Source organism: Callithrix jacchus, chromosome 3 (genome assembly GCF_049354715.1).
Source record: "Callithrix jacchus isolate 240 chromosome 3, calJac240_pri, whole genome shotgun sequence".
NCBI classification, from domain to species: domain Eukaryota; kingdom Metazoa; phylum Chordata; class Mammalia; order Primates; family Cebidae; genus Callithrix; species Callithrix jacchus.
The window spans coordinates 190064963-190082700 of NC_133504.1; the positions used below are offsets into that span (position 1 = coordinate 190064963).

Here is a 17738-nt window from a genome sequence, read left to right on the forward strand (position 1 = left end):
TCAGATCTTCCTTCAAGAGAACCAGAATCTGACCACTTGCCGTCACCACTGCTACCAGTCACAAGCCACCGGCATGTCTGGCTGTGATGACTTAAGTAGCCTCCCAGCTACAGACCAGGCAGACCTTTTATTAATTGAAGTTTTTGTTAAGATAATTATTGATTCACATGCATCTGTAGGAAATAACAGAGATCCAGTATATCCTGTACCCAGTTTTCCTCAATGGTACCATTTTGCAGAACTATTTAATGTAGTAAGAACACTATCACCACCAGAATATTGACAGTGATGCAATCCAGTGATCTTACTTAGGTTTCCGAGGAGCTTTATTTTTGCTCATTTGTATATTTAGTTCTATACAATCTCTATATGCCACAGTCAAGACAAAGCATCTCTTTCCTTGGCTGAGCACAGTGGCTCAACGCCTGTAATCCCCTCACTTTGGGAGGCCGAAGTGGGCAGACCACAGGAGGTCAGGAGTTAGAGACCAGCCTGGCAACACAGTGAAACCTCGTCTCTACGAAAAACACAAAAATCAGCCAAGCATGGTGGTGTGCACCTGCAGTACCAGCTACTCGAGACACTGAGACACAAGAACCACCTGAACCTCTTAACCCAAGAAGCAGAGGTTGCCGTGAGCCAAGATCACACCACTGCACTCCAGCCTGGGTGACAGAGCAAGAACTCTGTCTCAAAAAAAAAAAAAAAGAAAAAAAGACAAAGCATTTCCACTACAAGTATCCCCCCTGTGTTGTCCTTTTATAACCACACACACCTCTCTTCTCTTCTCTTTCCTCTGCCACCCTGTTCTACTACCCGTCTCTACCCACAGGCGACCACTAAGCTATTCTCCATCGCTGAAACTGTCATTTCAAAATGTTATATACATAGGATCACAATATGCAACCTTTTGGGATTGGCTTTTTCATTAGCATAATTTCAACTAAATCATTGCATGATATCAGTAGATCACTGCTTTTCATTGCTGAGTAGTTTCACCATATACCTGCTGAAGGACATCTGAGCTGATTCCAGTTTTTAGATATTAACGGTGAAGCTCCTATGCATACTTGAGTATAGGTTTTCATGTGAACATTAAGCTTCATTTCTCTAGAATTAATGCCTAGGAGTGCAGCTGCTGCTGGTTGCATGTTGAATTTTATAAGAAACCACCGAACTGTTTTCCAGAGTGGCCGTACTATCTGATATTCCCAACAGCAATGATTAAGTGACCTAGTTTTTCTAAAGCCTCACCAGCATGTGGTGCTGTCACAGTGATCTTTTCTTCTTCACAGATTTTTTTTTTTTAGAGACAGGGTCTCACTCTCTTCCCCAAGCTGTAGTACAGTGGCAAATCACAGCTCACCACAGCCTCAAACTCCTGGACTCAAGCAATACTCCAGCCTCCTTAGCCTCCTGAGTAGGTGGGACTACAGGCATATACCACTACGCCCAGCTAATTTTTAAAAGTTTTTGTAGAGACCTTGTAGGTGTTGCTACGTTGGCTACGCTGGTCCCCCGGCCTCAAGCAATCCTCCCGCCTCGGCCTCTCAAAGTAGTGGTATTACAGGCATGAGTCATTGCACCCAGCCAAAGTGATCTCTTAAAAACACATTAAACTACCTGTTTGACCACACAAGTTTACCTTGGTGCACAGGACCCTTGTCTCTAACCTCTCATCTCTCCCAGCCTCATCCCCTATTTCTGCCCTTCATCTTGCTTCAAGCACTGGCCTCCTGTCCTAGTTCTCAAACATGGAAAGCATTCCTGCCTTCCATTAGCTCTGCCTGGACCTCTCTATTCCTGCTTTCCACATGGCTTGTCCCCTTCTTTCCACTCAACTGTCAACCTCTAACCACAACTCCTTCGTACCGTAAATAAAACTGCACATTGCCTCTCCCTTCATTCAGTTGTTTTTTCCCATAGTGGGCGCTCGAGTGAAAGGGTCCTTCCAGCTCACCTAGGTAAGTCCCACTACCAGTGGCTGGGAGTGCTCTGCAGGCTCACCTCAGCTCACTCGGCACAGCTACACAAATGCTCAGTGGCCCTACAGCAGATACGCAAGGTCACCTCAGCTACACCTAGACACATATGAGCAACACAGGTCCTCCTCCCAAACGCTGACATTGTTACTAACAACAACAAAGGTAAGGCCTGAGCACCTACAGCGGCTCTTCCCAAAGTCCAGCGGGCATTAAGTCACTCACTGAACCTGCCAAAATGCAGACTCCGACTTGCCAAGTCCCGCAGTCTGCTTCTCAGGAGCTCCCAAACGATACTGAACTGCTGTCCCTGAGACCTGTGATAGCAAGGACCTATGGCACGGAATGTCTCTAATGCATACTCTATCCCCCAAACCGACCCGATTTAATACAATATTAAATGGTGCTTTACGAGGTATTTTACTTTTCCTCCTTGTTGTCTGAAAAAGACGAATGTTTTGAGTGTGGCTCCATTCAAATACAGTTTACCAAGTGGTCGACTCACTTAACAGGAAATGGAGGTGATGGGGATGGGGACCTCTTAAGGTAGAGAGAACATGTCACCAGCACATTCTGCAGCCAGAATAATGTGAGATCTTTACCTTTACATCTCCACAAGTCCTCTTTTAAAAAGAAATTCTACAGTATTATATAGCAATTCATTATAGGTACTGCTATGGAACAACGTCTACGACACATTGTTAAGTGAAAAAATAGTCATGCAAACAAAGAATAACATCTAAATGCTTGTACATGCATATACAAATCAGAAAACAAAAGAAATACTTTTGTTCTCAGGAAGTTAGAGATGACAGACTGGAAGAAGGCCTTTGTTTTTTATCTTCTGTATTGCTTGAAGATGTTTTTATAAAGTCTATGTGCAACTTTCATAATTTTTAAAACTATTTAATATAAGAAAACAGCCAGAAAAGAAATGCTTTCCAAAGGTGGTCCTATCATATTTTAATCTAAAGGTGGGCAAACTATAACCTGGATGTTTCTGTCCAGTTTACAAGCTAAGAAATGTTTTTATATTTTTAAATAGTTGACCAAAAAAAAAAAAAAAATTAAAGAATAGTAATATTTCACGAAAGGTGAAAATTACATGAAACTCAAATTTCACTGTAATTAATAAAATTACATTGGAACACAGACACACTCACGCATATTGCCTATGGCTACTGTCATGTTACAATGGCAGGGCTGAGTAGCTGTGACAGAGATATTGTGCCCACACAACCTGAAATACTTACAGTCTGACCATTTACACAAAGTTTGTCTACGCTCATAGATCAAAGACAGTATTGTTAAGATGGTTCTACTCCCCAAGTTGATCTACAGAGTCAACAGAATCCCTCTGAGAATCCTACATGGCTTCTTTGTAGAAACTGAGAAGCTGATCCTACAATTTATATGGAAATAAAATTGATTTGGCCAGCATGGCCAAATCAATCTTGTAAAAGAATAAAGTTGGAGAACTCAGATTTCATGAATTTAAACTGTGACACAAACTTCAGTAATCAAGACTGAATGGTACTGGCACAGGATCAACATAAAGACCAACAGGTAGAACTGAGAGTCTAGAACTAAATCTATACAATTAATTTTCAACTAGGGCGCCAAGACAATTCCATGGGGAAAGAACAATCTCTTCAACAAATAGTGCGGGGACAACTGAACAACCACATGCAGAAGAATAAAGCTAGACTTCTACCTGAACCATACATAAAAAGCAACTCAAAGTGGATCAGACCTAAATGTAATAAAAATTCTTAGAAGAAAACAGAGGAGTAAACCTTTTTGACTCTGGATTAGACAACGATTTCTTAGATATGACACTTAAAGCACAGCAACCAAAGACAAAACAGATAAACTAGAATTCATCAAAATTAAAAACCTCTGTGCTTCAAAAGACACTATTAAGTAAGTAAAAAGACAATCCACAGGAAGGGAGAAAGGTTTTACAAATCATCTATCTGATAAGAATCCGTATCCAGAATATGTAAAGAACTGTTAAAATTCAACAATAAAAATACAAAGGGAAAAGAATGAGAGCAAGGGTTTGTAAGCTAAATTTAAGAACGGGCCTGGGTTCTGGCCAGGCACGGTGGATCACCTGAGGTCAGGAGTTCAAGACCAGCCTGGCCAACACGGTAAAACCCCGTCTCTACTAAAAATACAAAAATTAGCTGGGCATGGTGGTGTGCACCTGTAATCCCTGCTACTTGGGAGGCTGAGGGAGGATAATCACTTGAACCCAGGAGGCAGAGGCTGCAGTGAGCCAAGATCACACCATCGCACTCCAGCCTGGGCGACAAGAGTGAAACTCTGTTTCAAAAAAAAAAGAGCGAGCCTGGGTTCCTTAACTTATTGTTGAATTTCCCTAAACAGACTTATTTTTGCCTTCTGATGAATCCTGCTTATCAGTTTAAGCCACTGTAGCAGCATTTTCTGCTACTTGCAGTTGAACGCAATCCTAACTGATAACACCAGCTACAGCTAAATTGTTACACTTAGCAGAGTTCAACAAGTACAATTGGTCCTGCATTCAAAATCCAGTCATTCCTCACATTGCCCAGAGCCGGTACCCTGACAGAACCCACCATGCTTATCTGAGCACTGCAGCGGCTTCCTAACTGACTTCTGCTTCTGCCCAGGTTCCCCTTCACTCTGTGGTCAGCCAGAGTTCACCTAAGAATGAAATTTAGATCATGCTACTCCTCTGCCCTAATCCTCGAGTGACATCTCATCTCACTCACGTAAATACCAATATCTTTACTCCATCTATAAGGCAAGTAGTATTGGTCAGATATGGCCCCCCCCGGCCAACCTCTTGGACCTTATCTCTTCACTCAATTCACCCAGCTAAAATGACATCCTTGCTGTTCCTCAAACAGGAAGACTGTGGACCTGTTCCGCCTAGTTGGAATTTCCCTATTCCATACACCCTTCCACTAGACTCTTAACTCGCTTGAGGTCTTTACTCAAATGCCTTCGTCTGGCCAGGCGTGGTGGCTCACACCTATAGGCCCCAACACACTGGGAGGCCGAGGCGGGAGGATCACTTGAGCCCAGGAGTTCAAGGCTGAAGTGAGCTAGGATCGTGATATTGCATTCTGCTCTGGGTTAAAGAGCAAGACCCTGCCCCCTCTAAAAAAAGATGTCATCTCAATGGACATTCCCTGAACACCCTATTTAAAATGTCAACACTGGCCAGCCGCAATGGCTCATGCCTGCAACCCCAGCACTTTGGGAGGTTGAGACAGGCAGATCACATGAGGCCAGGAGTTCGAGACCAGCCTGGCCATCGTGGTGAAACCCCGTCTGTACTAAAAATACAAAAACTACCCGGGCGTAGTGGTGCATGTCTGTAATCCCAGCTACTCAGGAGGAGGCTGAGGCAGGAGAATCACGAGAACCCAGGAGGCAGAGGTTGCAGTGAGCTGAGATCACACTAGTGCACTCCAGCCTGGCCGAAAGAGCAAGAATATCTCAAAAAATAAAACAAAAATAAAATGTCAACACCAACACTTAATGCTACAGCTCTTTTGGAATCTGTCTAGCAGGCTTTCTGGTTTTTGCTGGAAAGCCCTTAAAAAAAAAAAAAAACTTGAAAAATAAGTCAACACTTGATTAACCCTGACATTTCCCAATCCCCTTCCCTGCTTTGAAGTTCCTCCTCGACTATTAACATACTGTATATTTTACTTATCTATCTTGCTTATTGTCTATGTCCCTCATTAGAATGAAAGCTTCATGAGGGCAGAACTTTGTCTGGTCACTCCTGAGTAAATACGGCATACAGTGCGTATTTAGTAAATATTTACTGATGAAGGAATAAAGTCAGGGAAACACCAGACAGGAATCTGAAGGAGAGTAGGTGCCAAAAGCAGTATCAGTAGCCTCTCATCACTGTGAGGACCCTCCCAAGCATGCTAGATTTGCTGAGATTGCAGCCAGCACCCCACACGGAACTCCTGCATCCTGTATCCTGAGCAGAGCACATACACTCACTCATATTTAAACTGAAGCCCATGCATGGCGTGACACCACAGTTCCACACGAAAGATCAAAGCCATAAAAACAGAACAGATACTTTTTGGTTTTTTTTTTGAGATGGAGTTTTGCTCTTACTGCCCAGACTGGAGTGCGATGGTGTGATCTCGGCCCACTGCAACCTCCACCTCTAGGGTTCAAGTGATTCTACTGCCTCAGCCTCCTGAGTAGCTGGGATTGCAGGCATATGCCACCATGCCCAGCTAATTTTGTATTTTTAGTAGAGATGGGGCTTCTCCATGTCAATCAGGCTGGTCTCCAACTCCCAAACTCAGGTGATCTGCCCGCCTCAGCCTCCCAAAGTGCTGCAATTATAGGTGTGAGCCACTGCACCAGGCCAGAACAGATACTTTCTAAACTGCTTTAGTCAGTCAGTCTTTGGGAAGAGGATTTTTTTGGCTGAAGCATGTGAACAGAAATACCAAAATCCAAACTTTGTGAGCAGTGTTTATTACTCAAAATTAGCGAATACCTCCTTTCTCAATAGCAAATACATAGAAGTATAACAAATATGCATTTTATTTAACAATAACTATAATTAAGCCTAATGCAGTTGATTTCAGAGCATGCTGAGAAACTTTAAAAATCATTATTCTAGCCAGGCGCTCACTCTAGTAATTCCAGCACTTTGGAAGGCTGAGAGCAGATCACAAAGTCAGGAGTTCGAGACCATCCTGGTCAATGTGGTGAAACCCCATTTCTACTAAAAATACAAAAATTAGCTGGGTGTGGCGGTGGGCACCTGTAATCCCAGCTACTCAGGATGGGAGGCTGAGGTAGGAGAATCATTTGAACCCAGAAGGCAGAGTTTGCAGTGAGCCAAGATCATACCAGTGCACTCCAGCCTAGGTGACAGTTTAAGACATCTCAAAAGTAAATACATAAAAAGCTGTTATTCTAAACTACTTTTGTTTTAACATTTTAAATCTATCTTACAATCTGTGCAGATTATACATGAGGAACTGTAATAGTGCTTGCTCTTGGGGACAAAGTTAGGTACTCAGAGGAAAGGGATGGAAGGAAGATTATCTTAATTATTGCCTTTTTGCAATTACAAAATTTGTGTCAGTCAATGTATTACTTATGCAAAAATAATAGCTTAATTTTTTTTTTTGAGACAAAGTCTCACTGTCGCCCAGGCTAGAATGCAGTGGCTCGATCTCAGCTCACTTGAGCCTCCGCCTCTGGGGTTCCAGAGATTTTCCTGCCTCAGCCTCCCAGGTAGCTGGAATTACAGGCAAGCACCACCATACCCAGCTAACTTTTGTATTTTTAGTAGAGATGGGGTTTCACTACATTAGCCAGGCTGGTCTCAAACTCCTGACCTCAAGTGAAGTGCTGGGATTACAGGCATTAGCCACCTCGCCAGGCCTGATTAAATTTTTTAAATAAGGTAATCATATATTCCCTTAAAATAAAGTAATGAAACAAAATCTATCTCCTTGTCAAGGCATCAAAGCAATTTCCTGATACCCATATTTTGAAGATAAGCAAATGCAGGTTGTGCCCAATCAGCATAAGAGAAGGCATATTTTTAGAATGATCAAGTGTCTGAAGCAGCCCAGCTGAAAGGTCTTCCTTCCCTTCCCGCCACGCACCCTCCCTGTTTAGTGTTTACACAAGATACATGCAACGTGTGAACCTCTATGACACCTACCTCCTTGAAAGGCACTACAGTCAATTTCTGGAAGGATGAGAAATTCCTTACTAAAGAGGTAAGTCAAACTGTTTAAAAATTTCTCGAAATATCCAAACAGGTTTTTCATCCTTTAGAAGATTATTCCTAAATTTTATCCTAACAAATAAGCTAACACTGCTCTCCAAATCCTCATTTTCTAATTAAACTTTCAAAACAAGGAAAGGATCTTAACAGAAACAAAGAACAAGAAACATTACTAACAATTAATCGGTCTTAATAGAGATATTCTTACCAAATGCCATCTGGTACACATCCAGATCGGAACTAGAACACTGAGAGGTAAGAGAAAGGCCTGAACTGCAGGAGAGTGTGCCCTGACTCCTGCTGCTCACCACAGGGCTTGCAGGGAAAGTCTTGGGGTTCCACTAGATGTTTTAAAGGTCTTTTTCTGTTTCAAAAATCATCCTCAAGCAACAGAAACCCCTAGCTTCCAAAAAGTAACAAGCTGTCAGCAATGAAGCAAACAGAAACCCTTTTACCGGCACATCTGAGATGTCTGGGGAGTCTGCAGACAGACCCCCCATATTCTGGCAAGCTTGACTGCAATACTGGTAAAATGTATACCTCATTCATCCCTCAGCAATTAACCTCTCCCTTAGCAACGTGTTGGTTTTATTCCCAACACAAATAGGCAATAAACTTCAATCAACTCTTCCTAATATTTAAGATAATTTTATTAATCATCAAGGAAGTTCACCACTTACTCGGCAACCACAACTCATTCAAATGCCTGCAGACCAGCTTGCCTTAGATGAGCCGGTCTCTTAAGTGGTGCTTAAAATCGTGTTACTACCACCGCGATTACGAACTGAATGAAATGCCATGAGAATGTAGGAAGAGCCTCAAATCTCAGGCTGCTTTAAGGGCCACTTGGAAAAGAAATTTCCCATTGGACGCGCCCTCACTCCCCGCCCCCAGAGCCACTCCCGCCGAGACGTCCTAAAAGCATTATGTCATCCACTACCCCCACATTTCGCCAGCTCCAAACCCCGGCTCCTCTCCATGTGTCCCGCGCCCCCAGCCGTCTTCCCTCTCAGACTAGAAGACGGAGGTGGCCCAGAGCACATCTCGGCTCTTCCAAGTTCTCTTCACAACACAGTTAAGAGCACCCCCGCCCCAGTTTCTCGCAAATCAAAAGAAACAAGTTATCTCCCCAACTCTCCGCATCCTGGGAAGGGCGAGAGGGCTGAAAGCAGGACTCCCCTCGGTGACTTCAGGACAGGCTCCCACGAGGCTCTGCCTCTCCTCGCGGGAGGACCAGGGAAGACCCAAGTGCGGGACCCGGGCGGAAGTGGGGGAGGGTCTCGCCGCAGGAGGGAGCGGGTGTCCCTACGGGTTTGGGGCTGCTGGGTCACCCTGTCGCCGCGTCGCCGGCCCGCAGGCTGCAGGGCTGCCGCGACCCCCGCCGTCACTGGGGACCCGCCGGGACAGGGAGCTGCAGCGGGCCCAAACTCACGGTCGGTGCAGCGGCTCCTCAGCCGCAGCCGGGCCGGGCGGCGGTGGGGGCGGCGGCGGGGGCGGCTGCGGCTGAGGCAGCAGAGGCTGTGCCTGCGGCGGCGGCTGAGGAAGCTGAGGAGGCGGCGGCGGCGGCGGCGGCGGTGGCGGCGGCGGCTGTTGCTGCTGCTGCTGCTGCTGCTGGAAGGACTTGAGGGACTCAAAGGCCTTCATCAGCTTTTCCAGGGTCGCCATGGCGGTCTCTCCGCCGGCAGGGCAGTCCCCAGAGGCCTCGGGCCGGCTCGCGGCGCTGCTCAACACCCGGGCAATGAATGGGGCTCTGGGCCGCGGGTAGAAGCGGAACCGAAGCGGCCGTCCATATTGGACGCGTCCCGGCAAACCCCGCGGCCCCCTGCGTCCCACGACGCTGCGCGGCGGAGGCGGGGCCACGCCGGCCGACATGATTGACAGCTCCAGGCTGCGGACTCTGCCAATGGCTGTCCAGGGCGCCAGCCCATCTCCGCGCCCGCGGTTTCGCCCTCACAGAGCCACCAAGGCCGCTGACAGCGCAGCGCCCCACCCGGGCGAAGGCGCAGGGCTCAGAGGAGAAGGGGCGGGGTGGGGCGGGGCCGAGGCTGTTATGGGGTGGGGCGAAGCTGTGAAGGGGCGGGGAGAGGAGGGACGAGGCATGGACGGGGCGGGACTACATGGTGGGGGGGGGAAGGGGAGGAGCGTGGCGAGGAGGGGGCGGGGCACAGCAGGCAGGGCGGCCGAGGGGCGGGCGGGGCAAGTCGAGGCTGGGGGCGGGGCGAGGTTGGGAAGTGGGGATTTTAGGCAGGGCGGCTGAGGGGCGGGGAGGGGTGTCTGAGGGGCGGGGCGGGACGAGACGATGAGAGGCGGGGTGGAGGGGGCGGGGCGCCTGGGGGCGGGGCAAGAAAGTGAGAGGCGGGGCGGAAAGGGAGCGGAGCGTGGGGAGTCGGTCCAGGTAGAAAGGACGGGTGCGGTGGCTCACGCCTGTAATCCCAGCGTGACTTTGGGAAGCCGAGGCGGGTGGATCACGAGGTCAAGAGATCGAGACCATCCTCGTCAACATGGTGAAACCCCGTCTCTACTCAAAATACAAAAAATTAGCTGGGCATGGTGGTGCGTGCCTGTAATCCCAGCTACTCAGGAGGCTGAGGCAGGAGAATTGCCTGAACCCAGGAGGCGGAGGTTGCGGTGAGCCGAGATCTCACCATTGCACTCCAGCCTGGGTAACAAGAGCTAAACTCCGTCTCAATAAAAAAAATAATAATAAAATAAAAAAAAAAAAAAGAAAGGACCTCCCCGCCGACCCCTGGAGCAGGGCGAGAGCCGGCTGTGGGCTCTCAGCCAAGGCCTCCGCGGGGCTTGCCCGCCTGCCACGCTGACCTACGGCCAGAGCGAGGCTCACCTGGACAGCTCCGCGGGGAGCCTGCTGGGGGCTCTCTGCATGGGGAGAAGGTGGGCCAGCCCCTGCGCAGAGCGCAGAGAATGCGCGTAGTTGGCGCCACCCGAGGACCCCAAGTGTGACCCCTCTCCATCCTCCAGCGAGCTGGAGCGGCCCCTGCAGGGCTGTGCTCGCAGGCCTGGCGCCCCCCGTCGGTCCCAGCGCAGCGCCCCGGAAGGGAGAAGAGGGTCTAGGGAAGGCCCGGATGGCCAGTGCCTGCTGCCCACAGAGGCACTGTGGTTAGTGCGGCGAGAAGCAGCTGTGGCCACAAGACGCCCCCCCCAACAAGAATGAGTCCCCATCTGGGGGCGTCCCTTTATGGGAGAGCACCCCTGTTCTGGCCTTCCGGTAGTACCTGCAAGGGGCACCATTCAGGGGCAGCTCAGCAAAGGTCTGTAGGGCACCCCCTCACGCCTGGTGCACAGGCTGACGCAGGCAGAGTCCTGGTCTCCAGAGCCTCCCACCTTGTGGGTTGTAGAGGGGCAAGCAGGGAGAGCAGCTGTCCGGCCTGCCCAGCAGGGAGTGGGGTTAGCCTCAGAGATAGTCGCCCAGCCTGGGGGTGGTGCAGGCAGAATGGAGCCCACTAAAGTCTACTCAAGGCAGGCCACACCTGCAACCCAGAGTCATCTGCTCTGTGGCCACAAGCAACACCTCCACCTTATGTCAGGGCTTGTCCCAAAGGGAAACATGGCATTGTCTCCAGGAGGGTAGCAGCAGCCTCCCTTCTCTTGAAAAGGTCAGCAGACCTGTAATCCCAGAACTTTGGGAGGCCGAGGCGGGTGGATCACGAGGTCAAGAGATCGAGACCATCCTGCTCAACATGGTGAAACCCCATCTCTACTAAAAATACAAAAAACTAGCTGGGCATGATGGCGTGTGCCTGTAATCCCAGCTACTCAGGAGGCTGAGGCAGGAGAATTGCCTGAACCCAGGAGTAGGAGGTTGCGGTGAGCCGAGATTGTGCCATTGCACTCCAGCCCGGGTAACAAGAGCGAAACTCCGTCTCAATTAAAAAAAAAAAAACAAAAACAAAAACGAAAAGGTCAGCAGAGAAACAGTGTTAGGTCCCAGTTCTTCGAAGGCTGATGTGGGAGGATCGCCTGAACCCAGGAATTTGAGGCTGCAGTGAGCTATGATCGCACCACTGCACTCCAGCTTTGGCGATAGAGTGACACTGTCTATAAAAAAAAATTAAGTTCCAGCCGAACACAGTGGCTCATACCTGTAATCCCAGCACTTTGAGAGGCTGAGGCAGGCAGATCACCAGAGGTCAGGAGTTCAAGACCAGCCTGGCCAACATGGCGAAACCCCATCTCTACTAAAAATACAAAAATTAGCCAGGCGTGGTGGTGCGTGCCTGTAATCCCAGCTACTCCGGAGTCTGAGACAGGAGAATTGATTGAACCTGGGAGGTGGAGGTTGTAGTGAGCTGAGACCCTGCCATTGCACTCCAGCCTGGACGGCAAGAGTGAGACTCTGTCTCAAAAATAAATAAAATTCCCAGTTCTCTGCTGTTAACGAGGGCCTTTTTCCACTGTGCCAGGCCTCAATGCTGTTCATTACCTCCATGGGCAGACTCGTAAGATGGCCCCTGTGCCTTTTGCCTCCTGGTATTGATGCCCTTGTATGACCCCTCCCCGTGAGCACAGGCTGTACCTAGCAGCCTGCTTCTAACCAATGTAACATGGCAAACGTGGTGGAATGTCACCCATGACCGGGTAACAAAAGGATGTGACTTCAGTCTTCCCAGCACTCTCTGTCGCCTTCTTGTCATGGACACTCTGATGAAGCCAGCTGCCATGTTTGAGAGATCCACATGGCGAGGACATAAGGGTGGCTGGCCTCTGGCCAGCAGGTGGTAAGAACTGAGGCTCTGTGGGAAGTGAAAGTTCCTCTTCAAAGTTTCCTTCCTTGTTAAAGAATAAATCATAAGTGCGCTAATAACTCTTGGTTAAGCATTATCCTACGTAGCTGTTTGACATGCCATGCTTACAGGCACATAGTATGTTCTATGTCCTTGTACTTTAACCAAGTTTAACCAGGAGATCTGTGCTGGACGTGCTCATAGGCATGTCCCAGCTCGCAGCCTATGCCCCTTACCTGTTTAGAAAAGTTTTAAGTTAGGCCGGGCGCGGTGGCTCACGCCTATAATCCCAGTACTTTGGGAGGCTGAGGCTGGTGGATCACGAGGTCAAGAGATCAAGACCATCCTGGTCAAGGTGAAACCCCGTCTCTACTAAAAATACAAAAATTAGCTGGGCATGGTGGCGCGCGCCTGTAGTCCCAGCTACTCTTGAGGCTGAGGCGGGAGAATTGCTTGAACCCAGGAGGCGGAGTTTGCAGTGAGCTGAGATCACAACATTACACTCCAGCCTGGGTAACAACAGCGAAACTCCCCGTCTCAAAAAAAAAAAAGTTTTGAGTTATTAACCAATCATATTTTAGTTTAGATTGTGAAGTCTGGCCCCAGCCAACAGAGATCAGACACAGCAGTAAGGACAACTGCTTTTCCTTTGTTCATTGTACTCATGGCAAGATGGCTAGCAAGAGTACCCTTCCTACAAGAAGTAAAAATTGCTACACGAATGTTCATTACGGCACTGTTTACAATAGCAAAGACTTGGAACCAACCCAAATGCCCATTGATGATAGACTGGACAGGGAAAATGTGACACATATACACCATGGAATACTATGCAGCCATAAAAAACAATGAGTTCACGTCCTTTGTAGGGACATGGATGAACCTGGAAACCATCATTCTCAGCAAACTGACACAAGAACAGAAAATCGAACACCGCATGTTCTCACTCATAGGTGGGTGTTGAACAATGAGGACACATGGACACAGGGAGGGGAGCATCACACACTGGGGTCTGTTGGGGGGAAGTAGGGGAGGGACAGCGGGAGGTGGGGAGTTGGAGAGAGATAGCATGGGGAGAAATGCCAGATATAGGTGATGGGGAGGAAGGCAGCAAATCACACTGCCATGTGTGTACCTATGCAACAATCTTGCATGTTCTTCACATGTACCCCAAAACCTAAAATGCAATTTAAAAAAAAGAAAAAAAATTGCTTGCTGAGATCCGTTGTCTCAGTACTGACTTTTCTTTGCAGCACCAAGCATCTGTTTCCAACAGGCTCTCAGTCCAGCAGCCCACGAGGAACTGGATCCTGCCAAAACCATGTGAGATGGGAAGGGGACCCTTCCCTGGGCAAGCTCTCACGTGGGACAGCTGGCACTTGACTGAACTGTGGTGGGAGGCAGAGCTAGTTAAGCTGGGCCCAGATTCCTGACCCACAGAACTGTGTGACCATATGTATGACTCTACGTGTAGCTACATGTAACTATATGACTATACATGTGTGCTGCTAAGCCCATGTATAGTGCTAAGCACACTATACATTTGCTGGGATTTGCCCCAGCAGCAGATGAGTGTATTCGTTTGCTTGGGCTGCCATAAAAAAGTGCCACAGACCAGGCAGCTTAAACAACAGAGATATATCTTTGTCATGGTCCCAGATGGAGGCTAGAAGTCCGAGATCAAGGTGTCGGCAGGGTGGTTTCTCCTGAGCCCTGTCCTTGACCTGCAGATGGCCGCCTTTTCCCAGTGTCCTCACGTGGCCGTCCCTCTGTGCATGTCCTTGTCATAATCTCTCTTGTAAGACATCAGATTGGATTATGGCCCACCCTAATGATCCCATTGCAGCCTCCTTACCTCCTTAAAGAACCGGTCTCCAAATACAGTCCCATTCTGAGGTTCTGGGGGTTAGGACTTCAACCTGAATGAGGAACACAGTTCATCCCATGACAGTAAGTAATAGAGTTGTACCCTAACAGCCTCTCTGACCTTCTTTAACGACCTTTTTATCTGAGCAGTTTGCCACTTAGCTAGTGTACGACAGTCCCCGTGCTTCCCTTCAGCTAGCTATGGCCGTATAACTAAGTAAGTGCTAGCCAGGGGATGCAAGCAGAAGTCAGCAGTAGTACTTCTATCTGGAATAGAAGTACATAAAAGGAAGGGACACGCCCACCTTTTTCCTCCTCTCTGGAATGGGATGTGTTGGCTGGGTTTGAGCAGCCATTTTGGATTGTGAGCATAAAAGCCACATCCTGGGGTGATGGGGGTGGAAAGAGGGGGGCCTAGATGACTGCGTGCAGCTGTCATTCTAGCCTGGCCTGGAATTCTTTGATCTGTAAGAGAAAAATACACTTCTGTTCTGTCTGAGCTGCTGTGACTCCAGGTCATTCTGTTATGTGCTCCTAAACCAAATTATTCCAACCAGTCCAGGGAGGTGATGGCTCACCGCACCTTTATGTGGCCACAGCAAATCATAACTGCTTCAGCCATGGCTGAACCAACATCATCAGCCTGGAATTCACTATTATCCCGACGGGAAATCTAATGTGAAAGACTTACAGAAAGGGACTGTCAAGACACAGGTTAAAGTTCACAGAAAAGTTTGGCATCATCTAAAAAGAATAATTAAAGCTCAGTACTGGGCAGTCTGACATGATGTCCCCAAAGCCTGAAAACCGGCACAGTCCCTGAACAGCAGAAACGCTTCCAGTAACTTATCCTATGCAGACAGTCAGGCGTGTGTGGGCAATGATTTATTAGAGCAACACTCAGGACAAAAGATGGAAAAAAGATAGATGCTGGGCAGAAGGAGCCTAGTTACATGAATCTCCCAACAGAGCCACAGGCGGCCACGAGAACCCGGTTCCAGATGAGCATGCGTGACACAGGGAAACACTTCTAACACGTTAGCCGATTACACACGGTGTACGGCATGATAACCTCCCTCTTTTTCAAGAAACAACATACACATACACAGAAAAGAGACGAGGGCCAGGCATGGTGGCTCACTCCCATACTCCCAGAACTTTGGGAGGCCAAGGCAGACGGATCACCTGAGGTCAGGAGTTTGAGACCAGCCTGACCAACACGGTGAAACCCTGTCTCTACTAAACATAAAATTAAAAAAAAAAAAATTAGCTGGGCATGGTGGTGGGTGCCTGTGATCCCAGCTACTCAGGAGGCCCAGGTGGGAGGATGGCCTGAACCTGGGAGGCAGAGGTCGCAGTGAGCCAGATCGCACCACTACACTCCAGCCTGGGTGACAGAGTGAGACTCCGTCTCTTTTTTTTTTTTTTTTTTTTTTTTGAGACAGAGTCTCTGTTGCCAGGCACCAGGCTGGAGTGCAGTGGCGTGATCTTGGCTCACTGCAACTTCTGCCTCCCTGGTTTAAGCAATTCTGCCTCAGCCTCCCAAGTAGCTGGGACTACAGGTGAGCGCCACCACACCCAGCTAATTTTTGTATTTTTTAGTAGAGACGGGGTTTCACCATGTTGACCAGGATGGTCTAGATCTCTTGACCTTGTGATCCACCCGCCTCGGCTTCCCAAAGTGCTGGATTACAGGCTTGAGCCACCACGTCTGGCCCGCTTTCCTTCTTAATGGATTTTGGTGAGGTATAGAATCAAAGGCAGCAGTTACTTTCTCTCAGCAGGTGGAAGCCTGGTCAGTTACTTTCTCTCAGCAGGTGGAAGCCTGGTCAGTTTCTCTCAGCAGGTGGAAGCCTGGTCAGTTACTTTCTCTCAGCAGGTGGAAGCCTGGTCAGTTACTTTCTCTCAGCAGGTGGAAGCCTGGTCAGTTACTTTCTCTCAGCAGGTGGAAGCCTGGTCAGTTTCTCTCAGCAGATGGAAGCCTGGTCAGTTACTTTCTCTCAGCAGGTGGAAGCCTGGTCAGTTTCTCTCAGCAGATGGAAGCCTGGTCAGTTTCTCTCAGCAGATGGAAGCCTGGTCAGTTTCTCTCAGCAGGTGGAAGCCTGGTCAGTTTCTCTCAGCAGGTGGAAGCCTGGTCAGTTACTTTCTCTCAGCAGGTGGAAGCCTGGTCAGTTACTTTCTCTCAGCAGGTGGAAGCCTGGTCAGTTACTTTCTCTCAGCAGGTGGAAGCCTGGTCAGTTACTTTCTCTCAGCAGGTGGAAGCCTGGTCAGTTACTTTCTCTCAGCAGGTGGAAGCCTGGTCAGTTTCTCTCAGCAGCTGGAAGCCTGGTCAGTTTCTCTCAGCAGCTGGAAGCCTGGTCAGTTACTTTCTCTCAGCAGATGGAAGCCTGGTCAGTTTCTCTCAGCAGGTGGAAGCCTGGTCAGTTACTTTCTCTCAGCAGATGGAAGCCTGGTCAGTTTCTCTCAGCAGGTGGAAGCCTGGTCAGTTTCTCTCAGCAGGTGGAAGCCTGGTCAGTTAATTACTTTCTCTCAGCAGGTGGAAGCCTGGTCAGTTACTTTCTCTCAGCAGGTGGAAGCCTGGTCAGTTTCTCTCAGCAGATGGAAGCCTGGTCAGTTACTTTCTCTCAGCAGGTGGAAGCCTGGTCAGTTACTTTCTCTCAGCAGGTGGAAGCCTGGTCAGTTTCTCTCAGCAGCTGGAAGCCTGGTCAGTTTCTCTCAGCAGCTGGAAGCCTGGTCAGTTACTTTCTCTCAGCAGATGGAAGCCTGGTCAGTTTCTCTCAGCAGGTGGAAGCCTGGTCAGTTACTTTCTCTCAGCAGGTGGAAGCCTGGTCAGTTACTTTCTCTCAGCAGATGGAAGCCTGGTCAGTTTCTCTCAGCAGGTGGAAGCCTGGTCAGTTTCTCTCAGCAGGTGGAAGCCTGGTCAGTTAATTACTTTCTCTCAGCAGGTGGAAGCCTGGTCAGTTACTTTCTCTCAGCAGGTGGAAGCCTGGTCAGTTTCTCTCAGCAGGTGGAAGCCTGGTCAGTTAATTACTTTCTCTCAGCAGGTGGAAGCCTGGTCAGTTACTTTCTCTCAGCAGGTGGAAGCCTGGTCAGTTTCTCTCAGCAGATGGAAGCCTGGTCAGTTACTTTCTCTCAGCAGGTGGAAGCCTGGTCAGTTACTTTCTCTCAGCAGGTGGAAGCCTGGTCAGTTTCTCTCAGCAGGTGGAAGCCTGGTCAGTTACTTTCTCTCAGCAGGTGGAAGCCTGGTCAGTTTCTCTCAGCAGGTGGAAGCCTGGTCAGTTACTTTCTCTCAGCAGGTGGAAGCCTGGTCAGTTACTTTCTCTCAGCAGATGGAAGCCTGGTCAGTTTCTCTCAGCAGGTGGAAGCCTG

General features: G+C 48.7%; 1 protein-coding gene and 1 non-coding gene across 6 annotated transcripts in view; one reads left to right on the forward strand and one right to left on the reverse strand.

Annotated features, from left to right (window-relative positions):
- Positions 1-9573, reverse strand: part of HTT (huntingtin) — a 163081-nt gene extending 153508 nt beyond the window's left edge. For 4 of the 5 annotated variants that reach the window (XM_035292340.3, XM_078366024.1, XM_035292338.3 and 1 more), the window contains exon 1: positions 9194-9573. In XM_035292340.3, the coding sequence (XP_035148231.3) occupies positions 9194-9426 (233 nt within the window). In that variant the 5' untranslated portion in view covers positions 9427-9573. 5 annotated transcript variants of the gene reach the window in all.
- Positions 5515-5576, forward strand: LOC118152572 (U7 small nuclear RNA). Its single transcript, XR_004741319.1, has one exon. It is a non-coding gene; the product is annotated as a U7 small nuclear RNA (small nuclear RNA).
- Positions 9574-17738: the final 8165 nt, after the last annotated feature.